The following is a 20,597-nucleotide window of genomic DNA, read 5'->3' on the forward strand; positions in this document are numbered from 1 at the left end:
ATTTTACACGTTACAGAAATACAAAAATACACCATTTCTTTTTCTTTTTTTTTTCTTATCAAAGTGCCACGTTTGGCTCTTTCTTTTTTTTTTTTGCTTTTTTTTTTTTTGCTTTTTGCTTTCGCATGTAAATGTCCCCCACCACCACCCCCATTAGTAACGTTACACACAATTTATGTACTGGACGTAGCAGAACTGCATGTCGCTTTAACAATTCCACTTTACAATCATTTCCACATAAAAAGACAAACACTTTTATTCTTAAGCTCCACCCTTTATACCACAGCCCATTAAACAGCTTAGAAAATAAAAACAAATACATCAGGATAGGGTCTGTCTCGTGTTTTTTTTAAAACCTTCAGTCGGATATGGAGTGCGAATGTCATGTCGGTCAAAGAAATCACCATCTCTGAGAATTGAAAATGACTGCGAATTATAAACATAATCACATGTGCTTTTGCTTTTGTTCAAAACAAAGAGGCATGAAGAGGTAGCACACAGAGGGCTGAAAAGCGTATGGCTGAACCTGATATTAATGCAAAGAGTATCTTTGTGCAGCTCTTACTGAGTGCGGGTTATGACGATTACGACTAATTATAATCCGTGGATAATCCATTGTGCAGCTCAATAAACCACAACACACACACACACACACAAACACACACACACACACACACACACACACACACACACAAAGGGATTGTGCTGTTCTTTATATTTGTTCTGATTATTTCCCAAAAACAGCATGTCCTGAAGTGTTCTGTTACTCATACCACAGAAATTTGTCGGTGATTTACATTTTTTTATTTACTCTTACAATTTTTTTTAACCCAAATTTACTTACAGTAATGCTGTAGAGCATCCGTGAGTTTGTTCCTGTTATCGCTTAAACTATAGCAGCTATAAAAAGTCATCCCTTTCTCTCTCTCTCTCTCTTCAAGTTAATGAGAAAGAAATGCGGCAAGTCAGAAAGCTTACGGTTACAGGTTTAGCTCAAGCACTGACACCGCTTTCTGCATCAGAAAACCTCATCATATCAACAACCGTTTTCTTTTTTTTGTTTTTCCGTCAGTTTATTCGGAGCATCTTGCCAAACTGTAAAAGTTGTTCCTACAGAAACAATAATCGGAGTTGCTGTTATAGAAAATTAATCAACACCTCCTGATCAATCATCAGTGCATGCACCAGTGCTGTGATTCTATAATATAATATGATATAATATAAAAATAAATCAAGCACAAGACAATTCAAGTAAAAAATAAGCCAGGTAACATCTGTGGAGCTGAATACTGCATATTTTTCTTTTCTTTAATCTCTTCTAGTTAGGTTACTTTGATCTTTACTTCACTTTAGCCTGATGTATAATTAATCTTAAGATGCCTGAACATGACACCCCGTTGCAATGTCCAGCAAATATCTATTTCTGGCATACCGCTCAAAAGTTTGGGATCACGTGCATATCTCAGCTTGATTTCAGCTACGGAGGAAGACTCCATCAAGCCAATCCATCTTGTGGGAGATGCTCCAGGAAGCCTGGGGTGAAATCTCATCAGATTATCTTGAAAAATTGACCGCTAGAATGCGCAGGCTGTAATTGCTCCAAAAGGTGTTTTTTTTTTTTTTTTTGATGAAGGCAAAGTTTGAAGAAAACATTCATCATTTCCATCAAAAATCATTATTTCTAACTCCGACATGTCAGCATGTCCTGTTCTTTTGCTGTATTTTCTATCCAGACGAAATTTCTTGTGTGTTTCCTTGGAAAACAATAAAATTTTTGAGTGATCCCAAACTTGAGCGGTAGTGTATATGTATATATATATACATTACTCATGTGTGCAGCCCTAAACGTGAGTCCGATAACAATACATCACTTTATGTTAAGATTCGCCTAGCGCCAATCATTTAAATGGCGGAAATGCGAACAAAAAGCAAAAAACTGTTTGTATTGGTGAATTATGCTTTATGCTTATGACATCAACTCAGTTGTGAAAGTGCACAGTGTAGTAATTCTATGAACACATCCCTGAACATCCTTGATATTTTGTGACCATAAAGTTGATTGTATGTGATCAAGTGTCCAACAGTAAGTGCTTCTGACACTCGAAAATAAGCTGTGAGATGTTCCTGCACTGCAGATGTCACTTCTTAATTCTGTTTAATTTTTTTTTAGGCTTGCCACACAATTATCTGCTTTTTCTGTGCATGTGGCCTAGAGAAACAATTTATATCTATCTATTTTTTTTTTAATCATTGGTCTTTAAAAAATTTGTGAATAAAAAGGTATGTTATTACTTTTTAGTAAAACGTGGAATGAAGCAAGTGGCCAGCTTGGATTTAGTTAATGAGAAATACTAGAATATTATGAAATATCATATTAATTAAATGGGGGTTTTTCTACTTAGTCGTTTTAACAAAATGTTCCGATTTACCAAAGCAAGAACAATGTTATGTCCCTAGAGATGAATCTGAACATGTGCATATGAAATGGCATACAAAATAAAGAAAACAAAATTCTACACAACAGATTTGATCACTTTCTTTCTCCATCTTTGGCCCAGACATGGAGCAAAATGAATGAATGAGCCATCGGTTTCTTCTTTCCTTTCTTTCAGCTGTCTTACACGTAGCATAGGTACAGATAGGTCTTCTCAATCCTCCAGTCTGGGGGAACATCCTCAGGCTTGTGGTTTTTCATGTGTTTCTGCATGGCCGAGAGGCTGGGGCAATACTCCTGGCAGATGGTACACTGGTAGGGCGAAGCTCCATTGTGAGTGCGTAGGTGTTTGATCATGGCTGAGTAGTCACGTGAGCGTTGGTGGCACAGCTTACACTCAAATGGCTTCTCACCTGAGGATAATATGGAAAACGTTTTGCGGTCACAGTAATAAAGATTTAAAGTCGGACTCAGTGTCACTTAAGGGTTTGGGGAATATCGACACTGCAGTGATGTGTGTGTTAAAGTTAACAATTAATTTATAAATCACAATTATTTGCTTTGTTGACTAAATATTCAATTCAACAGCTGTGATTGAATAAGTTTTAGTTGATGTAAAAATACAGTGGATTTATTAATAGAGTGGTGTTTCATTCAAGTGGGTAAGGCTCTGGGTTGTTGATCGGAGATCAAGCCCCAGCACCACCAAGGGCAACTGAGCAAGGCCCACAACCCTTTCTGCTCTAGGGATGCTGCATCATAGCTGCCCCTGTGCTCTGACCCCAACTTCCTGTGCTGTAATGTATGTGTGGCGATAATAAAGGCCCTCAGTTTTTCTTATTAGCAAATGGTTTTCAGTTAGTCTTTTCTATTTTCCTGTGAATTTGATATACAATTTGACTCCTGAGGAAAAAAAAATGTCCCTGTAGGTGTGCTACAATGGGTAACAAGGCAAGCTAGCAGCCTATCATTGTCAGCAGCAAACTGATTATTGATCTGTCATTGACAGTGGGTGTAAATGTCAGTGGTTTCATTGTTGGCTGTCTACTGGACTACTGGCCTTTGGCTGGAAGCTTCTCTCTGCTCTCATTATCTACATGCACCCAGACCAGAGCCTTGGCCTTGTTTGACAAAAAAAAAAGTCAATTATTTGTCCTGATAGGGTGGCTTAGCATCTGCCTTATTTGGGAGTGAAGAGAAGCAGCAATCAGCCTGTAATTCCACCTCAAGCACAGTTTTTTACGCCACCTCAAGATCACAGAGCCAACAAATTTAGGTTACAGCATCCCAAACGTGACCCCTTCTGAAAGGGTTGTATTTCCCAGCATTACAAAAAAACACACTTCAAACAATCAAAACAGATGAAAGTTGATACTTGCGTTATATTATTTATAATATCTGTAATTTTATATAGCGTTCATCGTTCTCAAACCCAATTCCATATAGTACCCTAAACATTTCCTGTATGAAAAGACATGAGAATGAAGTGTTATGCGAGGATTTGGAGCTCTGACCTGTGTGTACACGGTAGTGTGTCTCCAGCTGGTGTTTGAGACTGAACTTTTTGCCACAGCTGTTGCATTCGTAAGGTTTCTCTCCAGTGTGGATGCGCTTGTGGCCCTTCAGTGTGCTCTCATCCCGAAAGCAGCTACCGCAGAACTCGCACTCGTACGGGTGGTCACCTGTTCCACAGAAACATCATACTCTCTCAAATTATACAATAAAGCAGTTAAGAAGGTTTCATTTATCCTGAGCATCCCTTTGAACTGCAATCTCAATAGGCGTCTTGTTGAGCAGTAGCTTTTAAAATGCCAATAATCTCTGATAGTTGAGTATGGTATGTGTTGACTGGCTCTGGCTGGCTGCTAATTGCTTTTATGCGCTGACTAACAGCTTCTTATATCATTTTCTCAGGCAGCAGCATGGGATGCGGTCGAGCGAATAAAGCCCCCAATATTTAATGCATCTCAGCGCAGCCGGCCACACTTTAAGCCATCAGCAGTGACCCGTGCTTTTCATTATCTCCCTGTCCAAGTGGCAGCCGTGCCTCGAAATAAATTGCATTTCTTGTTATGTACTGTCATGCTTCGGTGTAAACCCCCATCTTAAGAGACAAAGCAAAAAAAAAAATCCCAAAGCACATCATGCCACACTATTCACATTCAATTCCATTCTTAGTAATAGTGGCAGTCTGAAATGAATGAGGTTTTTATCGGAGTGGAGAGGAAGGGCAGGTTAAAGCCCTGCGAGACCAGATATATGATGATATATAGAGCAGCACTCTTTAGCTACCTGCATCAACTGATCAGATGCACCTTGCAAAAAGCCCTGCAGCCTGTCTGTCATTAAAGTTAATGGAGCTGAGGCGAGCAGCCAGTCGGCCAGACTCGCATCGCCGCAGGCATGCTAATGTGCTAACGTTCAGCCCTGGGAAGATTCGACACACACTAGTAATGTCAATTACCCAGCACATACAAAGAACTCTTTTCTAGTGTATTAGACTTTACATTTACTGTATTGATCTTTTGTACGTTTAGGCAGCCAATCAGAAGGCTGCTGTGGCACAAACTGTGAAGATATCAATGTCTTTGTTTAAGTCTAATACATAACCACATAACAGTTTGCAAAATTCAAAGTAAAATAGACTTTCATTATTAAAAAAAAAAAAAAACCTCCAGATGTCTGACAAAATGGCATTAAACGGCATGAAAGACGATCTAAAAGGAGCTTCAGAGAGCTTTCTGTGCAATAAACAATCCAGCTCGCTTGTCTCTGTCTGCCCTATCAAGCACAGCTGTGAACATTAGACAGCCGCCACTGTCTGCAAATGGCCTGCCAGTGAAACGGAGAGGGAACAGGAATGGCATATTAATGAGAAGACACTACATGTGCAGAATGTAGAGAGGAGAGATGCTTCAGAATCAGACAGACACACATGGCTTAGCAAAATGATATGACCAGATGTGCACTTTGACCCTTAGGTATTGTCACGAGCACGATACCGACACCGACAAATTCTCTACGTTCTAAGATGATATAATCTAACACATGGTTTGTGACTGTGTTTAATCCAACAAGATGTTTGATTTTTTTTGCTTGTGCATTTATTTATCCCCAGTAACTGTTTAATCCGCGGTTGATCCAGAGACTATCCCAGGAACACTGGGCACAAGGCGGGAATACACCCTTGAGTGTGTACAGGATACCATGTACATATACATTCACACTCGGACTAAATACTGAAATCAGGATCAATTCTGGGATAGTGTGGGGTGGGGCTCATAATCTTGGGTTTGAAACACTTCTGACTTGATTGCACTGTTCCATACGTCAAATAGTAGGTACTAGGTTTATCCATTCTATTTTATTATTATTATTATTATTATTATTATTATTATTATTATTATTATTAGCCTATGGTACTAACATTTAATCCATATAGAACAGTGCTTTCTGATACACAGAATGTGATTCTGAAGGAATATCTGCAAACGATTTTAGCCATGCAGGCTGGAACATATTTCTACCAGTTCCCTGGACCCTTAAAACCTTGTCCAAACAGCCCAGAGTCATGAAATATATGCGAGAGTAAAAATAAGATGACCTTTGTCTGAAATAACTACCAGTTTTCAGTTTCACCCCTGAATTTTTAAAAAGTTTAGAAAAACCAGAATGACTAAAATCGGCAATTAAATCCAGATGCCGCAGGGTTCCATAACGAGGTAGATAGAAGCGTTACCTGTATGGGAGCGAAGGTGGCGTTTGAGGGCAGTGTGGCTGGGGAAAGTTCGATCGCACTCGCTGCAGATGTAACTGCGCACACCAGCATGGACCTCCATGTGGCCCTGTAGAGCCTTCTGAGTTTGGAAGCGTTTCCCACACAGCAGACAAAATACAGCCATGTCCGAGCCTAGATCAGTGAGTGAGTGAGAGAGAGAGAGAGAGAGAGAGACTTTTAATGCTCAATTATTCTATAAATCATAATTGCTTTAAGCAAATAATTAGTTATAAATACAACGGCCACACAATAAATCCACCACCAAAGATTCTGGCTCTGGTTGATGTAGGAGCCAGTGTTCACCTACAGACATTTTGAATTGAAATGATCACCTCACATTTCCACAGGTTAAAAGTCAAACAACAAAATAATCAGATGTATTAACAACCCGAAACTATACAAGCTTCTGATTCGGTACCAGGTTAGATTTTACCCTCTCTCATTTATTCATTAATGTTCAGACTTTATTCCTGTTCAGGGTCATGGATTTTGGGAATACTGAGTGTGAGGAGGGACTAACCCTGGATGAGATACCAACCTCATCAATACCATCTCTTTTAGAGCATGCAAGTATTTGTGAGATGGGAAGAAACCAGAGAACCCTGAGGAAACCCATGGACACAAAGGAAAAACATTCAGAGAAAATATATAAGAGGCTTTACATTTACCAGGCACTCTTATCTAGAGTGAATTACATTTTACATACAGCTCAGCATTTAAGTGCCTTGCTCAAGGGCCCAGCAGTTGCAGCTTGGTGGACCTGGGACTCAAACCCTTCTGATCAGTAATCCAACACCACAACCACTAAGCTAACATATCCACAACGTAGGAGGCTGCACCACAGCCATGCAAATTTAAGTCCACCATGATAAAATCCATGATTTGTTGCATTTATTTGAGTGCGTATGTTACCCTAAGCAAAGTAGATCCTAATTATTTTTGTTGAAATGACCAATTTTTTCCTCCTCATTCACAGGTGCAATATTTAATTGCTCCCCCCCTCCCCTTTTTACAATTAAAAACCCCTGCAAAATTCTTATAGTGGTTTATGGGCTTTCATGAAAATAACCTTAATTGCTGTGACCTCCTGATATCACCTAAATATCAACATTTTGTTGGTGGAACTCAACCCATAACTAGCTTTTTCACAGTGGAACAAAAACAGAACGGTTCCACATTAGGCATCAGCGTCATGTCGTAGTCTCCAGTGGAAAAGCACTATGTGTCTTTTTCCTTCTTGTAAACTGTGCAGTCTGGCAGCTCTTGCTTAAACTAAAGCTGTCTCTAATTTAAAATCTATGTGAATTCCCAGAGGTGGGCTTATAAACAGTAGGCCAGGATTGACTTCCCAGTCAATCAATCAGCGTTTGCCTCATAGCTCAGAGAAACAAGGGGAGAAAAAGCCACAATAGCACCTGAGACACATAAAAATCAGCTTCTGTTCTCTATCGCTGATAGCTTGGTAGTAATGGGAATTTTGTGCAAATACCGGCTGAGAAGCTCTCCCCCAACCTATGCATTTTCTCCTGTATTTCTATTATTCCCTGGTTTAAGGCTTATCAGATAGCAGAACAGGAGAACAGAGGCAGCTAATTTTGAAAAACAAAAAAGCACTTAAATAAAGACTTCCAGAAAGAATCATTCATTCTTCCACAATTGCCATATTATAGCTATTATTCACCTTGCTTATTATCTTACGAGAAACACTATGACTAAGATATATGGTTTCATTATATATGACAGCTTACCATAACATTTCTAATGGTAAAGGCAGACCTTTCTCTTAAAAAGCCTCACTGTTATGGAACAGGCTTCCAATTAGAGTTCAGTGTTTAAGTCTAGGCGGAAAATATATTTGTTTAGTCAAGCCAAGTTTTAGTTAAAGGAGGAGATCTGGAGGGCTCATGGGCATAGAGCGTTTTGGTGAACTGGGATGTCTGGATGCTGTCGCCCACTGTCATGCGTTTTGGTGATTGTAGAGTCGCAGGAAAAGAAAAAAACAACAACTGTCAAGTCTGTCACCTTCTGTCTCTCACTTTTCGTTATACTGTCATAGCTAGACTTGCCAGAGTCCCTGCTTACATTGTTTTTAAGCATTGTGTGATCATAAGCATAATCTGTGCTTCTCTCTCTCTTTTCCTGTTGACCTACACATGCTATTCCTGAGCTCCCAGTGTTCCTGACCACTTCTTCTCTCTAGACCTGCCTGATCCACCCTTCTGGTTGAAGATCTAATCTCATGAAGGCTTCTCACTGCTGCTAAGAACTTGCTTGTCTCTACTAGAGATACACTATATTGCCAAAAGTTTTGGGACATCTATCTTTACATGCACACAAATATAATATGGAGTTGTCCCGCCCTTTGCAGCTATAACAGCTTCAACTCTTCTGGGAAGGCTTTCCACAAGGTTTAGGAGAGTGTTTATGGGAATTTTTGATCATTCCATTTGAGCAGCACATTTGTGAGGTCAGGCACTGATGTTGGACGAGAAGGCCTGGCTCGCAGTCTCTGCTCTAATTCATCCCAAAGGTGTTCTATCGGGTTGAGGTCAGAACTTTGTGCAGGCCAGTCAAGTTCGTCCACACCAAACAATCTGTCTTTATGGACCTTGCTCTGTGCACTGGTGTTGCAGTCATGTTGGAACTGTTCAAACAAATTTGGGAGCATGAGTTTATCCAAAATGTCTTGGTATGCTGAGGCATTAAGAATTCTTTTCACTGGAGCTTTATACTGTTAACAGTTTTCACTCAAGTCTCCATCAGTGAACAGCTGATAACGTCATGTTCGATTAGACTTCATGTTCTAACTTGTTTACGCAATTGCACTTTTTGAGTATAAAGTTTAAGAAGGGAAATTATTTCATAATCACATTATAAAATAATAACCCAGATGATGGTGTGTTCCTCTAATATCGTCTCAGGGAGTTATTTTTATGCCAGCAAGACACATTAGAAATGCAATTCAAATTTATTGAACAATGGACGTCGTCAGAAAGCAGCTTTAGAGAAATATCTAAATGATACATTTTGAATTTAAATTTATCTCTAATGAGCAAGCCAGAGGCAAGGCTGGTAAGGAAAAGTCTAACTTCCTTCTACAGAGCAAACAGTACAATGATACATCACATGCTACTTGTGCAGAAGAAGAAAAAAAAGGAAGACAAGTACAAAGCTATCCCTACTTGCTTGTGTCTTTAGGAATAATTTACCTCTACAACTCTATCTATTTATACCATCTCTCTGGCTCCTGAGAGAGAGCACAATGTGCTTCTCGTACTCTTTATATATCTCTGTTTCCACTCAGCACACTCCCAGCAGAGGTTTAATGGTTCTGAAGTAGCTGACAGAGTTGCTTAAGCTGAGGTGAATGGGCCTTTTAATGGAGCTGGCCACTCTCACAAGATAAGTGTCAGCCTTCCACACAAGCAGGAGATACAGTAGCTCTTCCTTCTGCTGTACACAGCTTCCTTTTTTCTATACATACACTCTAAACATTTGGTTCTGTTCACTACTTAACAGTGTCTTTGGCAATATAAATGTATAAATAAGCACATCATTCTTTTTATTCTTTTAGTTTTTGTCTACACTATATTGCCAAAAGTTTTGGGACACCTAGGCATGCAGACTGCTTCTACAGACATTTGGGAAAGAACAGGTCGCTCTCCGGAGCTCAGTGAATTCAAGCACGGTACCGTGATAGGTTGCTTTCTGTGTCCATTCGTGAAATTTCCTCAATATTAAATATTCCACGGTCAACTGTTCGTGGTATTATAACAAAGTGTTAGAAATTGGGAACAACAGCAACTCAGCGTTGAAGTGGTAGTCCATGTAAAATCACAGAGCGGGGTCAGCACATACTGAGGAGCACAGTGCACAGAAGTCACTAACTTTCTGCAGAATCAATAGCTACAGACCTCCAAACTTCGTGTGGCCTCAAGATTAGCTCAAGAACAGTGCTTAGAGAGCTTCATGGAACGGATTTTCATGGCCGAGCGGCTGTATCCAAGCCATACATCACCAAGTGCAATGCAGGACCTTCTCGTCCAACATCAGTGCTTGACCTCACAAATGCGCTTCTAGTGGAATGGTCAAAAAATCCCATAAACACATTCCTAAACCTTGTTGAAAGCCTTCCCAGAAGAGTTGAAACTGTTACAGCTCCAAAGGGCGGGGAAACTCTATATTAAGAATGGGATGTCATTACAGTTCATGTGCATGTAAAGGCAGACATCCCAAAACTTTTGGCAAAATACTGTATCTTGGTTCAAAATTCTAGGGTGGACCAATAATAAGTTTATTATCTAGACTTCTAGGTATGTGAAATCTCCAATGTGCTGCACAGTCCCATGTTATGCTGGCCCAGATTTCCAGTTCACTTGGTTCCAAACAGGCAAGAATAAATGAAGGTATGACAAGTGTATTAACACAGACTGGACAATTAGCAAGTACTTGAATCCATGAGAGTGGCATCTTTACGTAGCCAATGTATTTATCCTCTCTTTGTCTCTCTCTCATTTGCATGCTCGACAATAGACAAAAAAGTCTTTGACTAACATTTCAGCCACGAAATGAATACACAGCATCCGCATTTTTGCTCAATAAAGCACTCACATATGAGGTGACAGTTTGTTGTGCTTGCATTAGAGTTATATAATGATTTTTGTCACACACTTTACTGTATTTTTCTCAGTTGTCACTGTTTTTACATTCCTTCATATTCCTCATTCTGGAAATGTGTGTCTAGCATCTGTTCCAGCTAATTAATATGCTGTTTAAAAATAGATCCTACCAATAGCCAGACATTCCCAGATGTAATAGTGCAGACTGAATTAAAAAAAAAAAAAGCAGACTCAAATTGTAGGCACATCTTAACATGCTTATTCTGATATACTCAAATAGCATATATTTTTTCAATATACTTTAGTTCAAGCAGGACTAAAATGTCTAATAATAAACAAAAAAATGTATAATTGTTACTGTATGCTTTCTATACGTAAGTACACTTTATTGACAAAAGTTTTGGGACGTCTGACTCCACAAGGTTTAGGGGAGTGTTTATGGGAATTTTTGATCATTCCTCTAGAAGAGCATTTGTGAGGTCAGGGACAAAAAGGCCTGGCTCGCAGTCTCCGCTCTAATTCATCCCAAAGGTGTTCCATCAGGTTGAGGTCAGGACTCTGTGCAGGTCAGTCATGTTCCTCCACACCAAACTCACTCATCCATGTCTTTATGGACCTTGCTTTGTGCACTGGTGTGCAGTCATGTTGGAACAGGAAGGGGTCATCCTTTGTTCCCACAAAGTTGGGAGCATGAAAATGTCCAAAATGTCTTGGTATGCTGAAGCATTAAGAGTTCAAGCATAAAAGTCACTGGAACTAAGGGGCCAAGTCCAAGTCCTGAAAAACAACACCTGAATGCAATGTTTTGCAGGGATGCTCCAAAACTTTTTGCAATATAGTGTCGGAGACACTGTCCATTAAGCGCTATACAAATAAATTAAATATAAGTAGAATGTTTATTTTACATTTATAGAATATGACTCCACATCAGTACTTTTGATAAAACCTTTTTTAAATGTCACAAATAAGACAGTATAAATAAATAGGAGTGACAGAGTGAGAGATCAATATTATACAATAAGAGAAAATATGATTCAGGACCTTTTATCTGTAAATCCTTATATAAGTGATTCAATCCCACTGCTCATATGATCTATGTCTCTTTTGACTGGAGGTCTGGATTTTAGCATGCATATTAATAAACTGTGGTCATGACTAACCTTTCTGACAAAATATACAAAGAAAATACTGTATATCAGGTAAAACAAATGATCAGGCATTATAGTTTTGTTTGCAAGCTACTGTTGGCAGACTAGCCGCATATAACAGAACTGTACAGGAAATGCACATATCCTTCCCCTTTAACAAGATCTTCTATTTTAGCCGGCTAGGCAAAGTAAAACCACAGCTTTGACAATTGCAGAGGCACTGCTGTTTGATCGAGCAGTCACAGTAAGAACTAACAAAGTGATTGAAATGAAAAGACAAGCTCTTTTAGAACGTTTTCGCTGTTCCACCTGGTACTGTGACAGTCACATTTATGTGAACAATACGGTCAGTAATACAGAGTGATGAGTAGTTGCACATTTCAAACTTCTATGCTAGTCATTACACCTCTGATATTATTACTATTTAGGCTCAGAACTTAGTGCACATTATGGGGTTTGGGACACGGTCATACATTCTCTCTGATTGTGTATTATTTAGCAGTCTGAGCCATGTATTCATGAAGTGGAGATTATCACAATAGAACCTGGATAACAAAGAAAAATACAGGCAACATTTATGTGTGAGATATTTAAAAAAAAAAACTGTAATCACTAAGATTATATATATATATATATATATATATATTTAAAGCACGCCTAATCCATACTTCCTTACTCTTCCGTACTTATTTGAAGGAATAAATGACTGCTAAACAATCTGTTAACTTGCTGATTTACTTTGGTGATAATATTGTAAATAATGTTTGATTTGCATAATATCAATATCAGTTTAGAAGGAAAAAAAAGAAGGGATAGAAATAAGGGCTGCTGCTGCTTGAAGGTTGGAGATTTTAAACCATGAGCTGCATTGACATGAGAGGTCAGGGGTATCAGGAGGCAGATGAGAAGAATGTGTATGTGGGGGATCTAGTTGCTCCTGCTGAGCGTGGACAATAAGGAAGTGGAGTGAGACTGAATTGAAGAGATCACACTAGAGCCCTGCTACAGGTTTTACTCAAATACCACTGCACACAGCTAAATGACATGGACTAGCACTGTCTGAGTGTGATTAGGCAGGTAATGGCACAGAAGGACAATTCAGAAGCTCATGTTATTTCATATTATATATATATAAAATATCTTCTCATTTAGTCTTTCAATAATGGCTAGTAATTCTTATACTAATTGTCTTCTGTGGTGGTAAAATGCAGCATCAGCATCAAATTATTATATTAATATTTGAGAGAGAGAGAGAGAGAGAGAGGGAGAGATGGAGATAGGAAAGAGAAAGGAGAGAGAGAAAGACAGAGAGACAGGGAGAGGGCGAGAGAGAGAGAGAGAGAGAGAGAGAGAGAGAAGGAGAAAGGAGAGAGAGAGAGAGAGAGAGAGAGATCAAAAACAAATATGAGAACAAACTGCTCCTCACTTTGGTTGATGATTAGTTACAACAGTGGAGACAGCCTGCCTGCTCCTTCCCGGTTCTACAAATCCATTTTAATCAGATATGAGAAAAGGAGTGAGGCTGAGTATAAGAGAGGGAGTGATTAGTATACAGGAGCCTGTGCCACAGCTTCATTGACATTCAAGTGGGGTTAGCATGTTGCATTTAAAATGCTGTCTGATGAGGACTCCAAAATCAAACCATTTGTTACTGCCATTGAAGTGCCTGTGGGCAATAGGCAATTAAATTGGAATTAGTGTGGGGAATGAGATACAGATGATTCATATGGAGAGCGAGAGCTGTCAGAGAGATGTTCTGGAATTCTATTAACGTAACCAGGATGGATACATTGAGAGTAAACACACAGCTAGCTAGCTGCTTATCTTCCCTACACGCCATGCAATCACTGTGGTGCCTTATCTAACCTGACTGATTTATTCCCTCTATAGTTCAAAAACAATATATGCCAAAAAAAGAGCAAGGGTGTGTTTTATAAAAAATAGTTAGATGGAAACAGAACAACTGAAGACTTCATGGGTCAGTTTGAGTTTTGTTACCTTTTATTACTATTATTATTATTATTATTATTTTTATTATTATTATTATTATTATTATTATTATTTAAAGGCTGTGGGATCTTTAGACACATGTACAACGAAATTTTCTCTCACAACCTCATTAGAGTCCATTCATAATAGACCAAACGTTGACCACTTTACCTGATTAATAATTCAAAGAGTTAAGAGTCATTCCTGAGCTCAAATGGTCACGGCTTAAGCCCTCTTACAAGAATGCATTGTACCTCTGGCTATGATTTATTCGAGAGGCCATCTGGACAGTGGGGGCCTGAATGTCCGAATGACCCACTCTATTATAACCCCGAGTCATAGGTTCAACTCTTTCACACTTCTCAGGGTCCCTTTTTTTCTTTTTTAGCATGGATCTGCTGAGAAGGCTTTTATATCCCACAAAAGAAGTCTCAGCAGCATCTCATCAGACAAGACAATGAGACATTTGTCACGGGGTGTTTTGTTTTCTTTATGACAGTCACATGGACAACTGTAGACAATTACAGATAATCAGGGGGGAAAAAATGGACAAAGACAAAGATGATCAATAATCAATGCAAGAGAAATTGAAAATGAAGAATTTTACATCCTGAACCACCTGATGCCTTATTATAGGCACATGGAATACCTGTGATCAGATAAAGGACAGGGGAAACATAGAGAGAAAGCAGAACAAACGGGAAATAAATAAAAGGAGAGAGGCAGAGAGAAAATGGAAGAGAGAGAGAGAGAGAGAGTTTCTCTGCAGGACATCAGTATTCCACCATAACAAGCTGCCTTTCACAGCTCGTAATGAGCCCCAGGTCACAGGAAACAGGTGCTTGGTAGATTATCAAAAACACACAAGCACGTCAGAGAGAGACTTCGCCTTTTATGTATTCATTATATTCTGTGTGAATAATTATTTCTTGGAATCAAAGCCTGAGTGCAAAAACCGAATAAAAAGCTTTTTCACTCCAAAAAAAAAAAAGAAGTAGGAAGTAAATCAAAAAATGCTAAGAACTAAGACATGAGTACTAAGACAGTTTTGCTCCTGACACTTAAATGCCACATGTGCTAAATTCAGTGAGTACTCTCAAGGCATGTATGCTAATATGAATTATTAATAACCATTTGTATACTATTTCTGTCATGAACTGCTTCTAGAAAGTGACAGAAATACTTCATGCAGGCCAGCAGGGGGAGTGTTGTGTGTTGGGTGAAAACTCTGGCAGACCGCAGACCTCACATGACCCTATCACACAGCATCAGTAACAAATACCTCTCTCTCTCTCTCTCCCACACACACACACACACACACACACAATACAAACATACTGAGTCACTCTGTGATTATTTAAAGTAACCATGAGATTATTCCAGTGCCATGTTTGTTTCAGCACAATATCTGAAATATGTATTTTCCAGCGATATATATATATATATATATATATATATATATATATATATATATATATATATATATATAAATGGCTCATTAAAAATCCGGTCCGAATTTCTATTTATTATTACTATTAATGGTTTTCTTTTTAAATACACAGTTTATACTGATCTTCCTGATCATCCTACAGCTATTTACATTGTCGTCTTCTTTGCTATCATCGCATTTGGCTTCATCGTTAAGGGTCCTAATTCGGCTAAAAAGCTGCTCTGTGACAATAAATACCGTTAAAAGCACTCTAGAAATAAAACTGAACGGAACTGAATTCACGTAAAGAACAGCATAAGCAGTGGGACAGAACAAGACCTAAATCTAGGTTTAATCTATATTTAAATATTCACGAAGCATTCTGATAAAAATCCATCAAATGCCCAAAACATCAATCCTGTTAGGTGATTTAATTTAAATACACGAATGACCGTCATTTAGATGTTAGTTTGTTTCCTGTTTTGATTCAGTCAGGCTTTATTTAAAGTGTGAGGGACTAAAAGTCATTTTTAACCTCCTTTTTTCCCTCTATTTTCTCCAAGCTAAGCTGAAAACGCAGCTGTAGCAAGACATTCTCACTCCCTGTCTCTCTTGCCGTACAAAAGGGGGAGAATTTGCTTTTCACACCGGTCAGATGACCCCATGACCCCTGGAGAGCAGGGATACAAAAGGCCTGAACTGTGCAGAAGTTACAGACTTAATCCTTTTCCCACACGTTCGCTAGACTAGGGGGATAAATGTATTACAACCTGAGATAGATTGTAAAACAGTACTTCATTCTAAAATGAAGTGCTATCATTTTTGTATCAAAGTGTACACTTCTGGTTTATCTGGAACACAATGTGGTAAAAGGTAAACTATAAAATTTGGTCTATCAGGTATGCTAGATTGAAGAGGCACAAAAAAAACGTTTGGCTGAAGCAGATATAAAGGTTGCGTAAATAAGCTTGACACACATCTGAGAATGTCACTGGACACACAGAGGAGACCGGAGGTTCCTCACCTGCTGGTGGCTGTTTCAGCTTAGAGATCTCCAGAAAGTTCATTCAAGAACAGGAACAAAATTGCGAAACTCCTCTGTTTTTTTAAGCTAATACACTGGATTACGGTTAAATCTTATAGGTAAGGGAAAATAGGTTTTTAGATCTTCCCAGAGGGAGAATGAAAGCAACAGCCACCAAAAATATCCTGCTGCTATTTTTTCCCCCCCGTTTCTTTTCTGCCCAAAAATGATCATGCAATTCTGATAAGCAGCTGGATGTATTCATGACTCTGTTTGCAGTTTAAGTGTGATAATTAATCTCTGTATTCACCAGCAAGTTAGTCTTGTCTTTCTCCCAGTATAAACAAAATTATTCCCACCCTGCCAATTGGAGCCTTATTTACATTGCGAAATAAACAAAGGCAATCAATATTTATTCAATAAAGACCTTATAACAGGCAGTTTTTCCAACAACTCAGCAAGCTAATTACATACTGCTTTGCTCAGCGACAGACAGAAGGACAGGTCTCGAGTGTCAGGAATATCATAGTGGTGTGAAAAAATATAGGATTTGAGAAGCAGGGTTTGTCAAATATGGTTTTTATACTGGTTTTTATACTGTATGAACCACACAAATCAAGATTTTAGGCTTTTTAAGAATATGCATGTTGATCCAGATGATTGACAAATTAGAGGAAAAAGCAAAATGTAGCACAGCATCAATGCATCTCACACAGATTCTTTAGAACTGTACAAAAAAATGTACTCCACCAAAAAAATGGGTGTTTAATCATGGTGGTGGACACATCACAGTTCTACAAAAGGCTACAAGAGCGCTGGCATATGCTTTACTTCACTGCTGAAAAACTCGACAAAGGCCCTGGCATATGTTCATTTGCATCTTTATCAAATCATTCAGTAGCCATAGTGCCCTCTGAATGAGGGAGGAGTCATCCTGAAAGAGATCTCTCTCATCAAGAGATAAATGATTCAACATAGGATGAAGGAAAACTTTGGAAAGGGGGGTGGGGTGGTGGGGGGTCATCCCCAAAAACCATCCAAACCAAATTGTTGCCGACCAAGTACACCCCTTTATGTCAACAGTATTTGGCGATGGCAGTGGTCTCTTTCAGTTGGTGGTTTTAATCTTATGGTTGATATATGGTGGCTAGAAACTCTAGTAGGAGTGCTGAAACGGTGTGGCCGTTTTCGTCCTACTGACCTGTTCTTCCTGTTTGTTTCTTCCTTTTTTAAAACGTCAAACGGACGTCATTTAAAAAGTCGTTTCAATAAAACTGGCACGTGTACATTAAAAAAAAAAACTAGATAAATAATAAATAATAGATGTGGACTTTCTTCAGTGTCTGTAAATCCAGTGATTTACTTCCACATTTCAAAACCATGCTGGATATGCTACAATAAATTGGTTCTAGTGTATTTATGTGTGTGTGTGTGTCTGTGTGTGTGTGTCTGTGTGTGTGTGTCTGTGTGTGTGTGTCTGTGTGTGTGTGAACTGACATCTCATCCAGGGTCTATTGCTCAGTGTTCCTGGGCTAGACTCCAGATATGTCACAATCCTGACAAGTATAGCATGGTTATAGAAAGGAACACAGAAAGAAAGAAAGAAAGAGAGAGAGAGAGAGAGAGAGAGAGAGAGAGGAAAGAAAGAAAGAAAGAAAGAAAGAACGAAAAAAAGAAAGAAAGAAAGAAAGAAAGAAAGAAAGAAAGAAAGAAAGAAAGGAAGGAAGGAAGGAAGGAAGGAAGGAAGGAAGGAAAGAAAGAAAGAAAGAAAGAAAGAAAGAAAGAAAGAAAGAAAGAAAGAAAGAAAGAAGAGAGAGAGAGAGGGAGAGAGAGAGAGAGAGAGAGAGAGGAAGGAAGGAAGGAAAGCAAGGAAAGAAAGAAAGAAAGAAAGAAAGAAAGAAAAAGAGAGAGAGAGGGAGAGAGAGAGAGAGGAAGGAAGGAAGGAAGGAAGGAAGGAAGAAAGAATAGTATTAAAATATTTTTGAAAGACTACAAAGAAACAGCAAAATTATTATAATTAAAGATAAAAAAGTATCTGTATCAGGATGAATATATATCTCAATATCCTGAAATCACCAAAGTGTTAGAGAAATATTCTTCAGAGATTCTTTACACTTTTGTACATTTTTCAGGCTATATATTTTTTGCAGGGTATCCAGTGAGACTCGATGCTTTGATATTGGCACTGACAGATACCTCATTTGACCCCTCGCCTGTGGTGAGAGAAGCTGTTGGGCTAATCTAGCCGAGTGAGGAACGGCTTGCTTAATAATTAACACAACAAGATACATTGCTCATGTTTAAACACTGTTTATTCGGTGGCCCAATTCAATGAAGTCAAGTCATGCTGCCCTAAATGTTTTTCTCTGTGGGTGACGTGATACAGCACACGGTGCGGTAGATAAGTAAAACGAGAGACAGTGATGTCCTGGCCTGCTTTCAAGACTGCCCGGTCCTGAGACGTTAGCTGTTGTTTTATTTTAAGACAGCCTGTAAGTAGGTCAGCTCGGAGTTTGTGACAGTGCTCTGGCAGAGTGTAAACATCAGCACATGATGTTGTTTTTCTCTGTCTGCGCCACCAAAATCAGCTCTCCTGCCACCATTTTCTCTCTCTCTCTCTGTCGGATTTACAGACTAAAAAATTTTCAAAGCTTTAGTGCGATGTTCACCTCCGGCTTTCTTGCATCATTCCTGATGGAGGTGAATAGACGAGTGTTTTATTTAGAGATCTCTGCAGGCTCTTCAGAAAAAAAAAAAAAGAAAGAAAAACATGTGGATCTTCGGCTTGTCTCCAAGTTCGATGCCACATTTTAACAACATGTTCAAGCTTCTGAATATCTACACAAGCCCAAAACCCAATCCAGACACAATCTAAAGTGTTGTTGTTGTTGTTGTTGTTGTTGAGGGAGGTGAAAAACAGGGTGCTTGAGGTTTCCATGTTTGGGACAGCAGGTAGAAACTTCTGGGCACCACCCTATGTCCACAGGCATTAACTATTGATACAGTTTGTGTCACAAGAGTTACAGTTACACGCCAAAGTTTTTAAAAGGGTTATCATGTTTCTCCCCATGGAGCACAGGTGACAGATATTTCACCCTGATCTCACTGTACAGGGGAAATAGTGTTGGAACATAAAAGTGAGCTTATTACAAATGAAATCTGCTCTAATAAGTGAATAGTACAGATGATTAGCTCTTCAACTTCATGCTCGTAAAAAATGATGGCAGCTTGCTTTAATTAGGACTCACCCTTTATATAGCCTCAACATGTGGATCATTATCCCGATTGAGCACTTTTATACCCAGAGAGCATATTAATTAGTGCAGTCTGGAACACCTGTAACAGCACAGAAGTCTCTCTCACTATCTCTCTGTCTGTCTCTCAGCAGCGCCATACTGAGTGAGTGATGCTTCTCATATAACACAGATAACTAGAGGTTAGACCTTTAGGTTCAAGGACTGTTGTAGTGCATTGTGCATGTCTCGTGTGTGTGTGTGTGTGTGTGTTTGTGTTTGTGTGTGTTTGTGTATATTCTGATGTGCTTGTCCACAAAGCTGATAACCTATTTACATAAGAAGAACAGAATGTCACTGCAACTCACACAAGCATGACCCAAAATGACAGAAAGAGAGAGAGAGAGAGAGAGAGAGGGAGAGAGAAAAGGAGAGAGAGAGAAAGAAAGAAATTCACAAAAATAGTGTTTAAAATATTTTTGAAAGACTATAAAGGAACATGACAAAATTAGAAAGAAAGAAAGAAAGAAAGAAAGAAAGAAAGAAAGAAAGAAAGAAAGAAGCCCTAAAAGAGCTGAAAATAAAAGAAAAGAGTAGAAGCATGTCACTGTCCACTGTGCTCGGTCAGGATAATGATGATGAGCAGTGATGGAGTGCAAGGACATAACCAGCTCTAATGACACATAGATCCAGACTTCTAAAGATGTGTAACACCCCCCCCCACACACACACATCACCACCACCCCCACTAAGCATCATCTTTGTCAAATTCAGTATGCTAACCACAAATCCTGATCATTTCATAATCCAGTACCTGAAAAAAAAATAACCTGCTGTCCATGACTAACCAGTCAGCATAAGGGACGAAATCTACAGTGGACTATATTACCCATCAGCCCCTGCAGGTCACATAATCACAGCACGCATGTCACATGCCCCAATC

General features: G+C 39.0%; 1 protein-coding gene across 1 annotated transcript in view; it reads right to left on the minus strand.

Annotated features, from left to right (window-relative positions):
- Window positions 1-340: 340 nt before the first annotated feature.
- Window positions 341-20,597, minus strand: part of zbtb16b (zinc finger and BTB domain containing 16b) — a 42,357-nt gene continuing 22,100 nt past the window's right edge. The window contains exons 5-7 of the mRNA XM_058413503.1: window positions 6,174-6,344; window positions 3,949-4,116; window positions 341-2,847 (exon numbers count right to left, since the gene is read on the minus strand). Coding sequence (XP_058269486.1) covers window positions 2,618-2,847; window positions 3,949-4,116; window positions 6,174-6,344 — 569 coding nt within the window. The 3' untranslated portion in view covers window positions 341-2,617. The remainder of the gene's footprint in view (window positions 2,848-3,948; window positions 4,117-6,173; window positions 6,345-20,597) is intronic.

This window comes from Hemibagrus wyckioides, linkage group LG17 (genome assembly GCF_019097595.1).
Source record: "Hemibagrus wyckioides isolate EC202008001 linkage group LG17, SWU_Hwy_1.0, whole genome shotgun sequence".
Lineage (NCBI taxonomy): Eukaryota > Metazoa > Chordata > Actinopteri > Siluriformes > Bagridae > Hemibagrus > Hemibagrus wyckioides.